An 18,640-nucleotide genomic window follows, 5' to 3' on the forward strand; every position below is an offset into this window, starting at 1 on the left:
GAACCTGTCTCCCAACTCCATACCACTTCTCCCATCCTCCTCGAGACTGCACACACTTACGCACAGGCGTGTACACACACTCGGCCACGCACCCACATCCCAGCTTCTTCCAAACCTAACTGAATGATTTCCTTTTTGGACACCAGTGTGTCCTGCTCATCTCTTCCATTTCATTCCTCTTTATACCCCCCTCATGATTATTTGACTACTTTTTTCTTTGTGCTGACACTTGTATCTTTTGCTTCTTTCTTTTGTTTTCTCTCTCTCTCCTTTTTCTTTTTAAGTATCCCAGTCATAGCAAGCTCATCACTCCAGCCCTCTCATCTCTGCCCCACCCTCGCCAAACTATGTCCCCTGAGATGCAGGCCGTCACCTCTGAGTGGATCTCGCTGACTGTGGGCGTCCCAGGCAGGCGTCCTCTGGCCCTGACCCCACCCTTGCCTCCTGTACCGGAGGCTTCTGTCTATAACGCTGACCCCCTCGCCTTGCCAGTGAGGGCCGGTCGCTCCCTGCCCCTCAGCCTCCCTCATTCTAGTTGGTCGGATCGTTCCACCCCACACATGGTAGTTTCCCCACTGGCCCTACCTCACCCCCACAAACCCTACTCCCTGGCCTCCAGTGCCCAGGTCGCCGTTCATGTCAACGGAGACAGTGGTATCCACTTAGCACCTTCAGGTGTCCGCCAGGATAGCTTCACCCAGCCGCTGCTTGGAAGCTCTGAGAAGGTTATCTCAGAGCTTAGCGATGCCTTTAGCAGCCAGAGCAAGTGGCAGCAGTGGAGGGAAGAGAGCAGAGAGTGTGAGAGGCAAGCAGAGAAGGAGGCAGGTGAGAGATGCCCTGGTGGACCCAAGATCTCTAAGAAGAGCTGCTTGAAACCTTCAGACGTGGTCAGGAGCCTGAGCACTGAACAGAGACTCTCAGACCTCCACACCCCTGAGGAAGGCCGGCCCCGCAAGCCCCTGGGTAGCCCTTTTCCAGGAAGGGAGGCTGAGCAGACAGAGCTGCGTAGAGGTGGTGAGCAGGCCGAGAGGAAAGCTACCCTGAGTGGTGTGAGCCAGGTAGGCCTGCCGCATGATGTGTGTGCCCTCGGAGTTGCATTTGGCAGGGTGGGCCAGACGTCTTACCGTGGCCCAACCACCGAAGCCAAGTGGGTGCGGGTGAGACCAGTTTGTTTGCCTTGGGAGCAAAGATATGGCCTAGGAGGGAATGGAAGGGTCATTGAATAAGGTGTCAGGGCTGGGTACAGGTGAAGGCCAAGTACAGGCTGGATTCCGGCCTCTGGAGATCCAGGAATTACCCCACTTTGGGCACTCTAGGCCTGGTACAAAAGCCCATAAGAAGGAAAGCCTTCCTCATGCTGCATCTGTACCTTGGAGATTATCCTTTATTTGCTCTAACACAGCTGAGAACACCAGGCTTTTGTTTGGCATGGTGTGGTTCGGTTTGGTGTGCAATGCACTGTTTCTGTAACCCATGATGTGCTTCTGGTGCTCAGTTTCATCCTGTCTCATGTCTGTGTGGGGGAGCACAGGACCTGTGTTTAAAATGAACAGTGCGTTATGGTTCTGGGGAGGGTTATGCAGGCCCAGCTCCCTGGGGCTCTGGCAGGCACAGGGTCATCCAGGGGTACACCAGGTTCTGGAGGCCTGTCACATCTGCTCTCTGGGTCATCCACAAAGATTTCAAGTTTTGGACCAAGGTGAATTTAGGGTTTTCTGAGGGCTGAAAATTTTTAGAAGGAGAAGAACTTGGCAACTAGATAGGTCATGATTCTAATCTTGGCTGTGCTGTTTAATACCCCAAAAGTCAAAGACTCTGAGCAACTCCTCCAAAGTATAGTGTGGACTTCTGGACAAGAGTGAATACTGGCTTTGGAGTCAGAGAGAACTGCATTTGAATGCTTGTTCCACCTCTTACTAGCTGGTGACTTGGGAGTTAATTCCCTCTCTGAGCCTTAGTTTCCTCATATGTGAAATGGAGATAACACCTACCTCATGAAGTGGTTGAGAGGGTTCCATGAAATAATACATATGAAGTACTATGCACAGGGCTGGGAACCTGGTCAGTACTTTATAAATATGAACCACCCTCTTGCATGAGCTGTAGCTACTTCTGGAAATGAGAATATTCTAGAACCTCTTTATAAACAGGTGGAATTCCTGAAGGCATTTCCCAGCCATTGATTGAGTGCCTAGTATGTACGGTGCGCATAATACATAGTAAACTGTGCTCAGTCCTCAGAGTCGCAGTTTCTCTTTGGAGCTTCACTGATTCACTCAGCAAGCATTAATTCTAGGTCTACAGGTACCAGCTTCTGGGCAAAGTACAGGGGTCATCCCATTCCTGCCCTTGAGGAGGCCATGTTCCCGGGAGGTTGGCAGACACAGTGATGTCACAAGTGCAGTGATAGAGATATGCTTAGAGGCCACAGGAGGACAAAGGCCTGAAGCCCAGACTAGGCCAGACCTCCAGTTCCAGCCTAACCCATGTGTCCCACTGGTCAGTGTGTCGAGAGTGGGGGCCCACTGGGGACAAGGACAGTGTGGGGTAAGGATTCGAACCAGCTTGGCCTATCACTAGCAAGCAGCTAACCTCCCTGAGCCATGGTTTTCTCACGTGCCAAGTAGGAAAAGGAGCAGTCCCTCCACATAGGGTAGTTACAAAGATTCAATAAGATGGTGTGTGTAAGGGGCTTAGAGTGACATTACATAAGTGGTGGCTCCCTGCTGCTGTTGCTGCCCCAGCTATGAGTGAGGCTGAGGGAAATCAGAAATACCTGACCCCGGGGCAGGAGCTCATGGAGTGGGCGGAGTGTGCGTGATACAAAGAAGAACAGGGTGTGTCCAGTTATGGAAAGGACAGCTCTTGGAGAGGTGGTGAAGTGGAGTTGAAAAGAATTCCGTGTCTCTGATACAGGAACAATTCTGTAAACTTTCTAAGTCAAACCTAGGTTCCTGGAGACCTTCTTATGGTCAGTGGTGAGTCACCATTGCAGCCCAATTCCAGGATACAGTGTGTACGGGAAGTGCGCACAGTGCCAGAGCTCCAAGCGGGGTTACGCGTTCACGCTTCCTACTTCCTAGCAGAGGATACAAGAGGAGTAGCTGGCAACACTGGGGAATTACGTTCAGTGGAAAGCCAGGCTTGTTGAAAATTGACTTTCTTTCACTGGTGAGCGTCCAGACCCCAGGTGTCCCACTCCCTGTCTCCTCCCTTCCTCCTGCTCTTCTAGCATAAGCCCCTTCCTCACAGATGTGCCCAGGCCATGGTCCCTGGGCTTGCTCTCTTTGAGTGCTGGAGGGTTGTGTAAAAAGACTCCTGCCCACACACCTTCCTCTCACCCCCTCACTCTCCCCTCCTATGATTAAGAGCAGAAGCCAGCAACTCCGGAAATGGGGTCCTCCAGAAAGAAGTTCCCTGCCTCTCGGACCCCCCCCTTTGGGTGAAAAACAGAGCTAAAGATAGGATTTGAATGACAGCTGACCTCTGATGGCCCTGTCATGATGATGGGACCTCAAGCCGTGTGACTTGGATCAGTGCATTGCAGAGCAGTTTGTGTATCAAGAAAACTGCCAACCAGTATTCTTGCTGTGGGGAGTCAACCCAGGTTAATATTGTAGCTTTCAGAGAACTAGGATGACTAGCTGATGAATAAATACAGTGAATTTTACCTGAGAGCCTTAAGTGAAAAGGCTTTCTGAAATGTTACATTTATTTACTCCTTCATTTGAGCATCTAGGAAGTTCCAGGTACTGTGCTAAGTGCTGCAAGAGATCGATGGGATGAACATCATTAGGCCCTTCCCTTTGCTCTCAGGAAAGTGTCTTCTCCTCCCAAGGGCTTATACGGTCCATGTGATCTGACCCTTGTCTACCTCACCAACCTCATCTTCCAACTTGTTTGCCTGGATAATTCCCTCCTATCCTTCACCTCTCCACTTCAATGTTACTTTTCCCAGGAAACCTTCCCTGAAAACCACGCCCCCACCCAACAGTCTAGATTAAGTGCCAGGACTGTGCTTCCACAGCCCCCTGTACTTGACCCATGGGGAGCACTGCTCAGCTGTATTGTATTTTCCCCTTTACTTGCCTGTGTCCCCATTAGAGCTTTATCTCCCTACAGCCAGGGACACCTTGTGTGTGAAAGAACTCAGTAAATATTTGTTGAATGGAAAAAAAAAAAAAAAAGGCAAACAGAAACTGACCCCAACTATAGGAGTTTATGATCTCCATTGGAGGAATAAGATGTGTTCACAGATAATTACAATGCATATGGGAAAAGAGAGTCGCAAACACTACACTCTGGAAGTTACAAGATAGGGAGAAAGAATAAGCAGCAAGAGGGGGAAGGTGGTCATTTGAAATGACTTCATGTAAAAAAAAGTAGCATTTGATCTGGGCCTGAAAGAATAGGAAGTTTTGCAGTAGACATACAGTGAGAGGCAGCATTCGAGGCAAAGAGCGCAGAGACAGGAATGTGAAAAGTGTGTATGAAGAATGGTGAGGTCCTGTTGGGTAAAGCTGAGGGTGTTTGCAGGTAAATAGGAGGGACGACTCTGGGGAAGGGGCTGGGACCAGAGCAGGGAGGGGGCTATTGGCCCTGCCTTCTCCAATATTCATCAGCACCTCCTAACAATGTATTGAGTCGTCTTCCCCACAGTCAGGGTAACCCTTGAGAATCGGTTGTTAAACTCTTCCCTGTAGGGTGCTAAATCCCTGCACTGCTGCTTTCCTCCCTCTCACTCAGCTGTTTCCCCTCCAGAGGTCTCTGCAGATGTGTGAACACTTCCTTTTAAAACAGCTTGACTTTTCACTCCTTTCTGGCCTCCCAAACTGTCTCCACATTGGATGGGTTGCTCATGTTTTCTGGGTTTCCTTGAACAGCAGAAGGAGAGATTGAAGCGTAGGGGGTCACTAGGGGAAACCAGGATAGGGTGGGAAGAGCACTGCCCTGAAAGCCGAGATTCCCAGGTTCTAGCCCCAGCTGTGCTGTTGACCTGCTGTGTGTCTTTGGATGAATCGTTTCCCTACCCTGGCAGGCTCCCCTTCCTTAAACAAAAGATTCAGACAAAGAGAACTAAAGTTCTCTGATTAGGTAAAAAAAAAAAAAAAAACCCTGTGTGAGTTTCATTAAAAGGAGAAAGAAGAGCATATACAAAATTTTAAGTAGTAGGGCTTACTAAAGACCTGCAGACCTTCACAACTGAAAACTGAAAGTTTTTCTTTTTTTTTCGAGGGACAATTTAACTCATTTGACAAAAACACATACGCACACATACAAAATGTATAAGAGTTCAGAATTATCAACTGAGTTCTTGGATTTTGTTGAGAATAATTTTGACCAAGGAAAAGGCAAGACCATCTTGAAAATCTCCATTATTTTGCATCATCAACTATTTCCTGAGCCTCCTACAGTTTGTGAGAGAGCCTCACAGAAGTTCTCATTTTACAAGGATCTCTAAAGATCATCTACTGCAGTGACTCATAACCACTTCTGGGTCACGGAACCCTGATAATCTGGGGCCAGCTGAGGACTTCTGGCCAGTATTTGGGTTTCGGTTTGGAAGGGGGTCAGCAAACACAGTGTAAAGTTTCAAGAGTTTCACACCTGAATCCCTCCAAGAACTCCTAGTAGTCCACAGCTGTCCAGGTTCCAAGCCCCCAATTTCGTCAACTTTTAAGATGAGATGAGAAAACTGAGGCCTTAGAGAAGTGACCAAGTTTTTGTGATGCCAGTTTGGATCTTAAAGGGAAGGAAAACAAAAAAAACCCAAACCCAGGTGCCGTCGAGTCGATTCCGACTCCTAGTGACCCTACAGGACAGAGTAGAACTGCCCCATAGAGTTTCCAAGGAGTACCTGGCTGATTCAAACTGCCAACCCTTTGGTTAGGAGCCGTAGTGCTTAACCACTACACCACCAGGGTTTCCAAAATGGAAGGAAGCCAATCAAAAAAAAAGTCTGAGGGCAAGAAATTTTAAATAAAAATATTCAGGAAAGCTAGGTATCCTCAAAGTGTATGAGAAGCATGAGAATACACAACTCTTTCGCTTTAGAAAAAGGAGAGGGAAAGCTGCTCAACTGAAAACAGAAAGATGTGCTTTGGTGAGTTCAAAGGGAACATCCTTTACCACGTGGAAAGTAGGTTACTTCCACAAAAATAAGAACAAAGAAATGGAAATTATAAATAAGGGGGAAAGCATGTGAAGCAACTTACAAGAACAAAAGGAAATTAAAAATCTTAGGAAACCCAAATAAAAGTGGAAAACATTTTCCAGTCACTAGAAGCGAAATATCGAAATTGATAACAGGGTATTTAACATTGGCTACAATTCTTTCCTTTTTTTTATTTTTTAATTTTTTTTAAAAAATAATTTTTATTGTGCTTTAAGTGAAAGTTTACAAATCAAGTCAGCCTCTCACATATAAACTTATATACACCTTACTACATACTCCCATTTACTCTCCCCCTAATGAGTCAGCCCGCTCCCTCCTTCGAGTCTCTCCTTTCGTGACCATTTTGCCAGTTTCTAACCCTCTCTACCCTCCCATCTCCCCTCCAGACAGGAGATGCCAACACAATCTCAAGTGTCCACCTGATACAAGTAGCTCACTCCTCATTGGCATCTCTCTCCAACCCATTGTCCAGTCCATTCCATGTCTGATGAGTTGTCTTCAGGGATGGTTCCTATCCTAGGTCAACAGAAGGTTTGGGGACCATGACTGCCCGGATTCTTCCAGTCTCAGTCAGACCATTAAGTCTGGTCTTTTTATGAGAATTTTTATCCCACTGTAACATTGGCTACAATTCTTAAAAAAATAACCAGTAGGTATTCTCTCAACACCTGAGGTGGGAAATGAAGACCCCAAGCTCAAATGCCCACCCCTAAAAATATGTTAGGCTAAATGGTGCATATCAGCAGAAACCCAAATGCCAGCCATAGAGCCCTGGATGTATTAAGGTGACCTCTTGATCGGCAGATCTCTCCAGCTCTTCTGGTTCTCTCTTTGAATGAGTACAAGCCCAGAAGATGAAGGTGTAGTGGAAAATGCACAGGCCTAGACTCAGAGAGGTTCACATCTTGGCTCTTAAGTTTCCATCTCAGACAAATTGGATCTTAGATTTCCCGTTTGTAAAATGAGGTGAATATTGACCGTTTTAATTGAATTATTAAGTTTAAGTGAGATATAATGGAGATGACATCACTTAGCACAGAGCATGTAGTTGGGACTTAATAAATACCCATTATGTGATACTGAGGTAAAACAAACAAACACAAAAAAACCAAACTCACCGTCGAGTCAATCCTGACTCATAGCGACCCTATAGGACAGAGTAGAACTGCCCCATAGGGTTACCAAGGAGCTCGTGGTGGATTCCAACTCCTGGTCTTTTGGTTAGCAGCTGTAACTCTTAACCACTATGCCACCAGAGTTTCCGATACTGATACTGAGGTAGCAGAGGGAAAAAAGCACAAAAATTTTGCATTCTTTCTCTTACCCCACCTAATAGAGGAAGATGGGGGTAAAAAAGAGGGAGAGGGAGAGTAGAAGATGGGAGAATCATTCTACTTTGGGTTACACAAATCCATAATTTAGAAAGTTTGGAATTTATACTCACCAAATTAGTGGTTCTCCTTATTCTTACCCATCTTGGGTACAAAGGCATAAGCTACACTCTTTTGAAAGTTTTTGATTTATTCATGAATCGTCATACTTTAATACACGTCTGCCATGACTCCTGATTGTTTTACGATAAACAGAAGACCATACTATAAACTATGAAGCCTGAGCATTTACACTTAGTGTTGTAATCAGATTCAAATTATAGCAAAGTTAATGTATGTCTATTGAGTGATCTGCAAGGAGATTGTCCAGGCTATAAGCAATAATTAGTTTATTTTTAAGCTGGGATCTTTTTCTCAGTAAACTTGAGAAGAACTTAGTGGAGTCAGAGGTTGTTTTGGGGGTCCTCTGGCGATTTTTTTGGATCTGAAAACCAGGAGCCCTCCTACCTCTTTTGCAGAGTTTCCCCATGGTGTTCCAAGAGCTGAAAATTTTCTATCACCATCCCAGGGCAACTTATCACTCTTCATACTGCCAGAAGTGAGCTACCCATTCTTATCTGGTGGCTGCAAGCAACAACCTCCCTCATTGAGTCTTTACTATAGGGCTGCCCGTAAGCCTTGTCATCCCTAAGAAAAACAAAAAACAAACCCATTGTTTGCCAGTCGATTCTGACTTATAGTGACCCTATACGACAGAGTAGAACTGCCCTATAGAGTTTCCAAGGAGCAGCTGGTGGATTCAAACTGCTGACCTTTTGGTTAGCAGCGGAGCTCTTAACCACTACGTCACCAGTGCTGCATGTCAGCCCCGCCTAATCCTAATCCTCAATTCACAGGATGGGTACACTCAAGTCATCGAATGTTAGAGCCAAAAAGGACAATTATGTAAACCATGTTGAGTCATCTTATTTACAAACTGAAAACTTGAGGTCCAAAGAAGTGAAGCATCTTGCTCAAAAGACAATATGAGTCTGGTCTGGAACCTAGATTTTCCAATTCTAGTCCTGTGTTCCCACAGGGAGGCCTATGTAGGTCCCCAGAAAGGTGGGGCAGGATCTCAGAAGATATGGGGTGTGAGGTGACAAAAGGAATGCCACCTCTGAGAAACTCTGGGGCAGAAGAGACTGGTGATATTTCCAGAGGGGACTGGGAGCCATGTAGAGGTTGAGTTTCTTTATCTTGTCTACATCCCCAGCATTCCCTGCTATTCTCTAGTCTGTGCGTAGTTTATTTTGGACATCAAGGTTTGGAACACACCCAGAGTTCAAAGAGAATGCTTAATTACCCCCACAGTAGCACCAGGTGTTCAGTGGATACAGAGGGATAAACAGCCCCAGGCGGCTAGGATCAGATTTCTGAGGGACTTCTGTGAACTGAAGATGGAAGGGTAGCAGGACAACAGAGCAAGGACGTGTGCAGTTTAGCTCACTTGGGAAGAATAAAACAAGTGCTCCAGGCCAAGAGGGATAAAGCTTGGGTATCAACATGGCAGAAAAGCAGCTTCTGGATCAGCAGCTATCACTCACTCACTATTGGTGGAAGAAAGGAGTGTAGCACCAGCCTGTGTGTATATATGGGTTTGGTTGCTTTTTCTAAATACGTGAAAAACTGGAATACATCCCCAGGAGTCTGAAATGTACTTAGCATGAGATAATGGCCCTTCATTCTTAACCCTGGATGAGGTCCTGGTTTGAACTTGTATCTACTTTAAGGCATAAATAAGAGCAGACACTGAGGACCCAGGGAGAGTTCACAGCAGCACTGTCCAGGAGAAATAAAATATGAGCCACTTAAACAATTTTAAATTTTCTATAGTTAAATGAAACAGGTGGAATTAATTTTAATAACAAATAATTTTATAATATTGATTTTAATAATGAATTTTAATATTGGTGGCCCATTGGTGATGAGCTTGGCTGCTAACCAAAAGGCCAGCAATTCAAATCCACCAGCTGATCCTTGGAAACCCCATGGGGCAGTTCTACTGTATCCTATAGGGTCACTGTGAGTCAGAATCAACTCAATGGCAACAGGGTATAATTTTAATAATATAGCCAAAATAGTATCATTTCAACATATAATCGATATAAAAAATAGTAAATGAGATATTTTACATTATTTTGTACTATATGTTAACACTTATAGCACATGTCAGTTCTTACTGGCCATAGCTCAAGTGCTTAATAGCCACGTGTAGAATCTGTGATACCGTATTGGACAGTGCAGAGTCAGAGGAAGAGCTATATAAGGCTGTGTAGTGGTTAGAAAGTGGGGCCAGGGAAGGAAAAACGTATGCCTAGAGTGGGGAGAAAATCTGAGCCCTTTGAAATGAAGGGCTAATCCTTGCAATGGATATTAGGGGTTTCCATCTCCATTGAGGGTTCACCCAGTGCCACACATAGACCTCTACCCAACAAAAAAAAACACTGGCTTACATTTCAGCTGTGTAAGAAGTTTCATTTAAATCTAAGGGTTGCATTTCAGATAGGGAGAAAATGAATCTTAGCTAATAATAGGATAACTATTTATCTTCCCTTGTCTCTTACTAATAGGATAAATGTTTATCTTGTCTTCTTCTATCATTTACTCAATGAATGTAAAGCAGGGAACCAAGTCATCTCTACTCAGGGATGGGGTTGAGTTTGGACTATTTAGATATAAAAGCTAAGATGATGATCATCCACTGATTTGGAAATGGCTTGAGACCAAGGAAGGTGCTAGCTGGGCAGTCAGTATCCCTTCCAGTGCTGTGGTTTCTTGGGTTAATGACTGGACAGTATCTGTTACTGCGCACTGTACCTCTTACGTAGGAAATGTCTTTGAGCACTTGTAATAAAAATTATTCAAGAAAAGAAGTTACAGTGCTTGTTTTCAGAAATGGCAGAAGCTGGGTGTTGCTCCCACAGTTCCACCAGCTATCCCATCATGATGCAGATGGGAGTGCTGTGTGGTCATTAGACACTGAGAGGCTCAGCTCTTCCCTCAGTGACCTCATGACCTTGCCTAAGCCTTCAGAGTTCTCTGAGCCTTAAAATGTCTTGTTTGCCCTCAAGTCAAAAAGTTAGTACAAAATCAGATGATGACAAAAAATGAGGTAGATAATACAAAAGATGAGGTCATGGACCTGTATGTGCTTTGAAAGCTGTTTAAAAAAATGCTTTAGAAAAGAAAGGGATAGTAAAGTATCAGGCCTTTCTTACTGTATTTGGTTTATCAAACCTCTTTTAAGCACCGGATACTTACTAGATGATGAATTCTACTCACTCCTTTGGAATTCAGTTGATCGAAGGGCACTGGGGACTTCGTCAGCTTTGGAGATCATGCCAAAAGACTGTCTACCACCTGTCTTTGAACTGCATTTGCCTGAGGTCATGAAGCCACCAGCTGGAGTTTGGAAATAACTTGGTTTTTATGAAAACTTTGTTTACACAAAGTATAACCTAGACCAATTTTGGCACACAGTAGACAAAAAATCTCAGTATAGATTAATTGAAGTCTTCCACAGCCTTGCTACCCAAAGCTGGTCTGTGGACCAGCAGCACCAGCATCCCAAATAGGAATGCAGAGTCTTGAGTGGCATTCCTGATGTATCACATCAGAGTCTGCATTTTAACAGGATCCCAGGTGATACCTACACACATAAAAGTTTGTGAAGCACTGCTCTACAGTATCCCAACTAACAGCTCAACCTCAGCTCAAACAGCTGCCGTGACAGGCAACTCATTTCCTCTGGACGCAGCTCCTTCAGTTGTTGGACAACTCTCCTTTTTAGCAGGTTCTTGCTTCTAGCAAGTCAGAATCTGCCTGCAGGTGACACCCACTTAGGGTTCCCAGAACAAGCTTCATTCTTCTGCCACATGAAAGTGCAGAATAGGTGCATGGAGATGTCCATTCCTTTCGTTTGTCACTCAGAAGTCTTGATCCCAAGACCAGATGGGTGGAGAGCAGGGCCACACAAGGCCAACTCCTAGTCACCCAGCAAAGGCCCATGGGTGCTGAGACATCATAGAAAAAGCATGAAATGGCCCCTTCCAGTTTAGTCTCTTCCTGCCTCCCAGAGTCCAGGGGGACTGGTGTGAATGAGTATAGTTTGGAAGCAGTTGGGAGAACCTGCTCCTACACTGGATAGGAGTGTGGAAGTGATACTGGGGACGGAAATGAGTCCTGCAGGGCACCTGAAGAATGAGGACACTTACAGTAGAGAGGTCATAAAAGAGTGGTGTAGTAGAGTGGAAAGAGCAACACGCAGCCTTACCTCTCACTAGCTGTGTGACTTTGGGAAATTCACTAAACCTCTCTGAGCATTAGCTTCCTCAGGTATTTAAAAATGGGATGATGAGCCCTGTCCTGCCTATCTCCAGGGTTTCTGTGGGACTCACTGAAGTTAAATGTCAGTATGTACTTTGTAAGATGGCAAATGGTCTGAGGATAAGAAGGAAGACAGTCTAGTGGTACAGTAGATGGAGACAGGTCTACCACTAATTTGCTGTGTGATCTTAGGGAAGGCCCTCACCTTCTCTGGGCCTTTCTTTGAAACAAGTGGGTCATACACAAAGATCTCTGGGTCCCGTTCTAGAAGGCTCTGGAGTTGTCGCTCACTGGTATTATTGCTCATTACCTGGAGGGTTTCTCTGAGGATGGCTTTTCAAATAGTCATTTAGGGAGACTTCCTAGAGCTTGCAGTTGAATCATATCTAAGGGAAATGATTCCAAACCTTCCTTCAATTAAACCCTGGCTCAGCTATGGAAGCCCAGCTTAAAAGGTGCGCCTGCTAGGCCATGATTACACCTGTGTTTCCATGTCAGCATGTGGTAGGTACCTGGGTTCACAAGTGAAGAAGAGTACCAGTTTCATTTCTACAACTGTGTCAGGACACACAGTCCTATGAGGTATCTAAGCTCATCTTCCAAGCTGGAGTGTGTCATATGCCGATTTTTCCAGGAGAAGGTCTTGTTTGATACTTCAGATATTACCAAGGAGCTTTCCAAAGCTTTCTTCCATTGTATAAGTACTGAAATAATGCAGACCTGATAGTTTCATGAGCCTGCACTGTCAGAGGGGGCCCCCGATCACTGAAATAACTGAAAATGGCTTTTGATACAGCGTCACCTCCATAGATGCTTGCTAACTCAGAGCGAGGGGCCCAATGTGTGTGGCTTAGGAAGGGGCATAACTGTTTAAGACAGCCCTTCGTGTCTCATTCCCTGCCAGTCTGGGGACACTGTGTTCATTCTCACTCGCTGCAGCCATGTTGCCAGTTTCTCATTCCATTGCCTGGATGCTTGCTTCTAACTGTGTCCATTTGCATTTTCTCCTGTGCACCCACTGTGTTGTGGAAACTCAGTGGCTGTAGGCCGCGGGTATCTGGTGTCATCCGAATGTGATGGTGTGGTATGTGTATTTGCACACACTTTTATTTTGAATCCTTTCCAATGTGACATCTGCTAAAATGTCTCCCTTATAATTTGCTTGGTGATCACAGCCTTCTCATCATTCATTGAGAGCAGGACCTGATCTCACAGAATCTGAAAAGAGCTATGTGGTAAGATGCCTGCTGAATAAGACTGTAGCTTTTCTAAGGAGAATCCTTACTGCTAGAGTCTAGACTAGAGTAATGCCTGGTGAAATCACAAAACCGTTAGTTAAGAGTTACATGACTATTGTAGTAGAAAGAGATGTTAGGCCATCCTCGCCCCCCACAAAAAAGCAGAGGAGTTTAGAGACTGTTTTTACTCTGCCTACATATGGGGTTAAGTTACTGTATTAGTGCATGAATGGGGATCCATACTTGCATTTCTGTTCTGAAAATATTCCATTTGTAACAGTTACTAATTACAGGCTTTTATGCTGCTGCCTTTTTTTTTTTTTAATATTCATACTAAATCCCAAATTCTTCTGTATCTTACCTGTTTTTCCATGCTTACGCCTGGATTCCTCCTGCACTCCACTACTGGAATATATATATTTTTAACCTGGACCTTCAACTCTGTTGTTTCCCTGGACTTATGTACTTCGTCTGGAATGTTACATCTCTTCCTCTCTTTCTTTTTTTCTTTTTTTTTGGTCCCCTTGTTGACTGTTTTATGGGGGTGTCTGGATATCTTGGGGCCACCTCACAGGAAGCAGTTTGCAATGAGATCATAAACATTGCCGAAAAATCTGTTCATTACTGCAGCACTGTTTCTCATCCCCTTGACTCTCATCACACGGTGTCCCCTTTTGACAATAAATCATCTTTAATCATTTCTCAGCAACCTCAAGCCCAGCAGCGAAGAGTCACCCCAGACAGGAGTCAAACCTCACAAGATCTGTAAGTACACTTGGTGAACTTCATGCTTATGTTCTTGGTGGACCGTTGGCCTTAGAAAGCGGGTCCTTGGCTGAATATGGGAGCAGCCATTTGGGGGAATGAGCTAATCGCTCCCAGATTTTCTGAGGATTTCTAGTCAAGGTCATGTTTCCCATCAGCCAGTGCGAAAGCAGAAGTCAGGTAAATAAAGGAGGTCATGGATGTCTGGGAGAGATAGAAGGTAAAGAATTAACTGCCATAAAAGAGCAAACAAGAGCTGTGCTGACTGGCTTCAAGCCTAGTGTTGTGGGAACATGGAGGAAGGGGCAGTTAATTCTGACTGGAGTTGAATGAACAGGGTTGACTCATTCATTTAAAAAAAAGAATTATTGGGTACCTTCTGTGTTCCAAGCAGAGGAAGAGAGATTTGGACTGAGCAATGAAAGGCAAGTTGGATTTTGAGTGCTAGAACAGGGAAGTAAAGGTGTTCCCAGCTGAGTAATCCACATATGTAAAGGCATGGAGTAGGTGGTGTGTTTGGAGAACTGCGTGAAGGCCTGTGTGATCGCAGTATATAGTTCATGGAGGAAATGTTAGAGATGAACATTGTTAAGAGGTAGGTTGGGAGCAGATTATAGAATCCAGAATGCTCTTGAATAAGTTTGGATTCTATTCTGCAGGCACTAGGGACCTACTGAAAGTTTTTGATGTGCGGAACGTATTGATCATATTTTGTCTTAAGGAGATAACTGGCAACACAGTAGAGGGCAGATTTCAGAGATGGGGGGCAACAATACGAGTTAGGAGACATTAATCCAGCCAAGTAATAATGAGGGCCTGAGCTAGGACAGAGTGGACACTTTGAAACTATGCAGTATGATAAGATTACCCAAGGAGATTGAGGATGAAGGGAGAAAAGAACTGAGGCTAGATCCTTGGGTAACCAACTCTTCAGACAACAAAGGTGTAACCAGTAAAGGAGACTGAGAAGGAGCAGCAAGAGGTACAGGAACAGGTGTGGGAGAGTCACATCCACAGAGCAGAGAAAGCAACATTTGGTCAGCAGGCTGCATGCTTAGAGAGACCAAGAAGGGGAGGAAGTGACAAATGTGCACCAGTCATTCTGTCTGGTAACTGGGAAATCATTGGTGACCTTGGAGACAGCAACGTTGGTAGAGAGGTGGAGGCAGACCCTATGGTGAAAGGATTGATGAGTAACTTTGATTGTGAGTAGGAGTGGAGTGGGGGGTGTATTTAGGATGGAGAGACTTGAAGCACATTTGTACCAGAGGATAAAGGAGCTTACAAAGAAAAGAGCCCAGGGAAGAGGGTTCAACATGGCCGGGAGAAGAGACATGGGAACAGCAGCAGGAGGGAAGGCGAAGGCACAGACACTTAAATCTGGAGGGCAGGAAAATGAAGGTGCTGCCCACAGCAAGCTTCCATCTCAGGAAATGGGGACCTAGTGAAGAGTGCTCTACTGAGACTGGGGTACCAGAACTGACGGGGAAGTGAGGGCTGACGATGCTTGAGGCCAACCCAAAATTAGAGCCAATTGGTGGACCTGGGCAGCAAGGTCGCAGGACTTTCTCCAGCCAGTCTCCACTGTCTGGGAATAAGAACAGAAATGCAGATATTGACATTGTGTCCCAGAGCCAAGGCTAGCAAAGTAGCAATGGTGAAAGTTAAAGGGACAAGGCATTTAGAATGTTAGTAAGGACACACATTGAAAGGCCAACCATAGGAATCCAAGTTGGATAGGCGACAGCAGGTAAATACAGAAACATCAAAAGACGAAGGAACAAAAAATGCATTCATATACCAACTGGAAATCTATCTGCATAGATGGGCACCGTTCTTCTAGCAGGTAGATCCATCCACTGGAGGAGCAATACATCTGGATAAATATGTAAAGTTAAATTGCCCCTTTGACTTCAGCAGAGCGGAATGAACCTCTCGTTTCTGGGTACTAACCCTTCCCCTGTTTCCATTGTTTCTCCTTGCCTGTGCACTGGAATACACTGGATGGGGATTTACCAAGTTCTATTTGCTACTGTTCTGTTGCAAATATTGAAGAGATTTGTGAAATTGGCACACGAGTAGGTGCTTAAGTTTTGGCTGAAGGAACAAATGAAAGCACACAAAGCTCTTCCTTGATGCCAAAGCCGTTGTTAGGCTTCACCAGAGGCAGTCAGCTTTCTCTGGTGGCAGCTGTTAGGACAGACAGAACACCACAGACCAAATTGCATTAGGCCAACCAGCAAGAAAATGAAAATCTTAACCCCAAAGATCACTGTAATTAAAAAAACAAAAATGCTTTCAGGAGTTCCAGAAAAATAACATCCACCTTAAAAGCAATTGATGAAGTATGTTTAGGCATGTAAAGAAACCCAAAGTGGTTTTGCAAATCAGTGAGACAATTGGAAAGTACTTCTTACACTTTTAATATATATATATATTTTTTTAATTGCCAGATGTTCTCTGGTATATATAACCAGAAGGCATAAATATTATTTCATTTGATTTTACTAATGTCTCTGGGCCTAAGTAAGTTCTAATTATTATTGATAATCTACATATATTATTCTATGTTAAGAAAAAGCCTTGATTAACTAAGGGGTGTGGGCATCTAGGCAAAAACACTTGGCTGTGATAACCAAAATAACACTAAATATGAAGTTTAATCAAGACTTACAGTCAGAAGTTCCCCATTCCTGTCATTCTTGATAGATGTACCACGTGTTGAATACATCTCCCCAGATTCTAATTTATCAGAGGGATACACAATGAAATACTTTTACTTCCCACTGATAAATAGGAAGCACTACTTAAACATTGATTCATTGAAATGGGTTTTAAAAACTTATTATTAAATCCTGTCAGTGTTCGTGTCACTTGACATTCGTTTTTCTCATTTGTAGATTTAGCTACCAAGCATTATATAGCTATACACCACAGAACAATGATGAGTTGGAACTCCGGGATGGAGATATTGTTGATGTCATGGAAAAATGTGACGACGGATGGTTTGTTGGTAAGCAGCTTAATCGTGGTGTTCTTCCCAGTTGTGTACTTAAGGAATGACCAGGAGTAATGAGCCATGCAAAAAGCAATATTCTCTGCACTGAAAGAAGAGCCTTCTCAATTCATATACCACAGTTGAGAAAGATGTGCCATGCCATCTCTGTCTGCCTTTAAGACACTAGATGATACTCACATTGAACCCCAAACCCAAATATGCCAGTATCTGCTGCCTGGAAGGGTAGTTATCAGAACCATTAATTAGGTTTCTGTTCACATTTCTGTTGTGCGTATGTCTTTTCTACATATGGAAAATTTATTTTTTAAAACACTTTAATGAAATAACACAAAATATTGATTAATCCTAGATCTCTGCCATGAAACACAAGCATACGTGTAAGACATTCCAAAGACCTTCTTATTTACCCCTGGCTTCTGATAATTGTAATCAAAGCAATGAGCTTAAATGAAACAAAAGATTCACATTTTTCGGAAGGGGGAGAGAAAGACCAACATTTATTGAGATTCTGTTATAAACCGGTTGCTGCGCTGGATGTGCTTCCTTATTGAATTCCTTTCAATGAGCAGCCCTGTAAGATAAGAATTATCGTCCTTTAATAGATTCAGAAACTGAGGCCCAAGGAGATTAAGTAACTAACCCGAGGTCACCCAGGGAGTACATGGTAGGGTCAGGAATTAATCAAGTTCATCTCTCCCCAAAGCCTATATTTTTTCTGTAAAGATACGAATGTACTGTTGGAAGTCGATGACTCATTCTTTGCCTGATTTTTTCCCTGTACAGATGGCTTTGCCTCTGCCTTCTTCCCAAAGCCCAGCTCTTCCCTGATCTCTCTAGAAAAGCTTTGTAAAAGACAAGGAATGTCAGGGCTGGGCAGGGAGTACAGCAAGGCCTCGGCATAAATGAGACGCCAGAAGGAGTTGCCTTGTGCCCACCAGCTTCTTAGAAAGCCACTGCTTTCACCCCAGGATCCCAGAAGCCTTGAGTCAGTCTGTTTAGAGGAAAACTAGATCAGAGAAGTGACACTACAGGCCATAGAAGCATAATGCAAGTCACGTACAAGTAATCTCCCCTTATCCACGGTTTCACTTTCCGCAGTTTCAGTTACCAGTGGTCAGCCATGGTCCAAAAATATTACATGAGTAGCTGTAATCAATACAGAAAATTATTAGTGAGATACTTCACACTCTTCTTTTACTACTAGGTCTTCAAAATCCGATGTGTATTTTACAATTATAGCACATTTCAATTCAGACTAGCTGTATTTCAAGTGCTGAGTAACCACATGTGACTGTCATATTAGGTAGCACCCACTAGTAGTATATATTAGTTGCTAAACTCTTTCAGGGGTATTTACATTTTTTAGAAGAACTTGATGGGGGAGAGGACACCAGTTCTCTAATGAGGGCATCCCAGGCAGTTGGGTAAAGAAAATATCTTAAGACAAGTGTCTTCCTCACATTCCTCCATCACTTCGAAAAGTAAACTATATTCCCTGGGTGGTGCAGACGGTTATGTGCTCAGCTACTAACCGGAAGATTGGTTGTTCTAATCCACCCAAAAGCACCTTGAGAGAAAGGCCTGGTGATCTACTTCTGAAAGGTCACAGCCATCAAAAACCTTATGAATCATACATGGAGTCACCATGAGTTGGATTTGACTTGATAACTGGTCATGGTTAGTCAGACTGTGAATAAAGTACCCAGTAGAACAAACTTTCTCATCCATAAGGAAAGGTGCTAAC

At 44.2% G+C, this 18,640-nt stretch overlaps 1 protein-coding gene across 8 annotated transcripts in view; it reads left to right on the forward strand.

Annotated features, from left to right (window-relative positions):
* SORBS1 (sorbin and SH3 domain containing 1) overlaps positions 1-18,640 on the forward strand; it is a 248,696-nt gene that overhangs the window by 226,072 nt on the left and 3,984 nt on the right. For 4 of the 8 annotated variants that reach the window (XM_064269550.1, XM_023546906.2, XM_064269553.1 and 1 more), the window contains 2 exons: positions 13,819-13,877; positions 16,778-16,890. In XM_064269550.1, the coding sequence (XP_064125620.1) occupies positions 13,819-13,877; positions 16,778-16,890 (172 nt within the window). Of the gene's footprint in view, positions 1-284; positions 1,059-13,049; positions 13,110-13,686; positions 13,878-16,777; positions 16,891-18,640 lie in introns of all 8 variants that reach the window. The other 4 variants (XM_064269549.1, XM_064269551.1, XM_064269552.1 and 1 more) reach the window with 2 other exon arrangements.

Source organism: Loxodonta africana, chromosome 16, assembly GCF_030014295.1.
Source record: "Loxodonta africana isolate mLoxAfr1 chromosome 16, mLoxAfr1.hap2, whole genome shotgun sequence".
Classification (NCBI taxonomy): domain Eukaryota; kingdom Metazoa; phylum Chordata; class Mammalia; order Proboscidea; family Elephantidae; genus Loxodonta; species Loxodonta africana.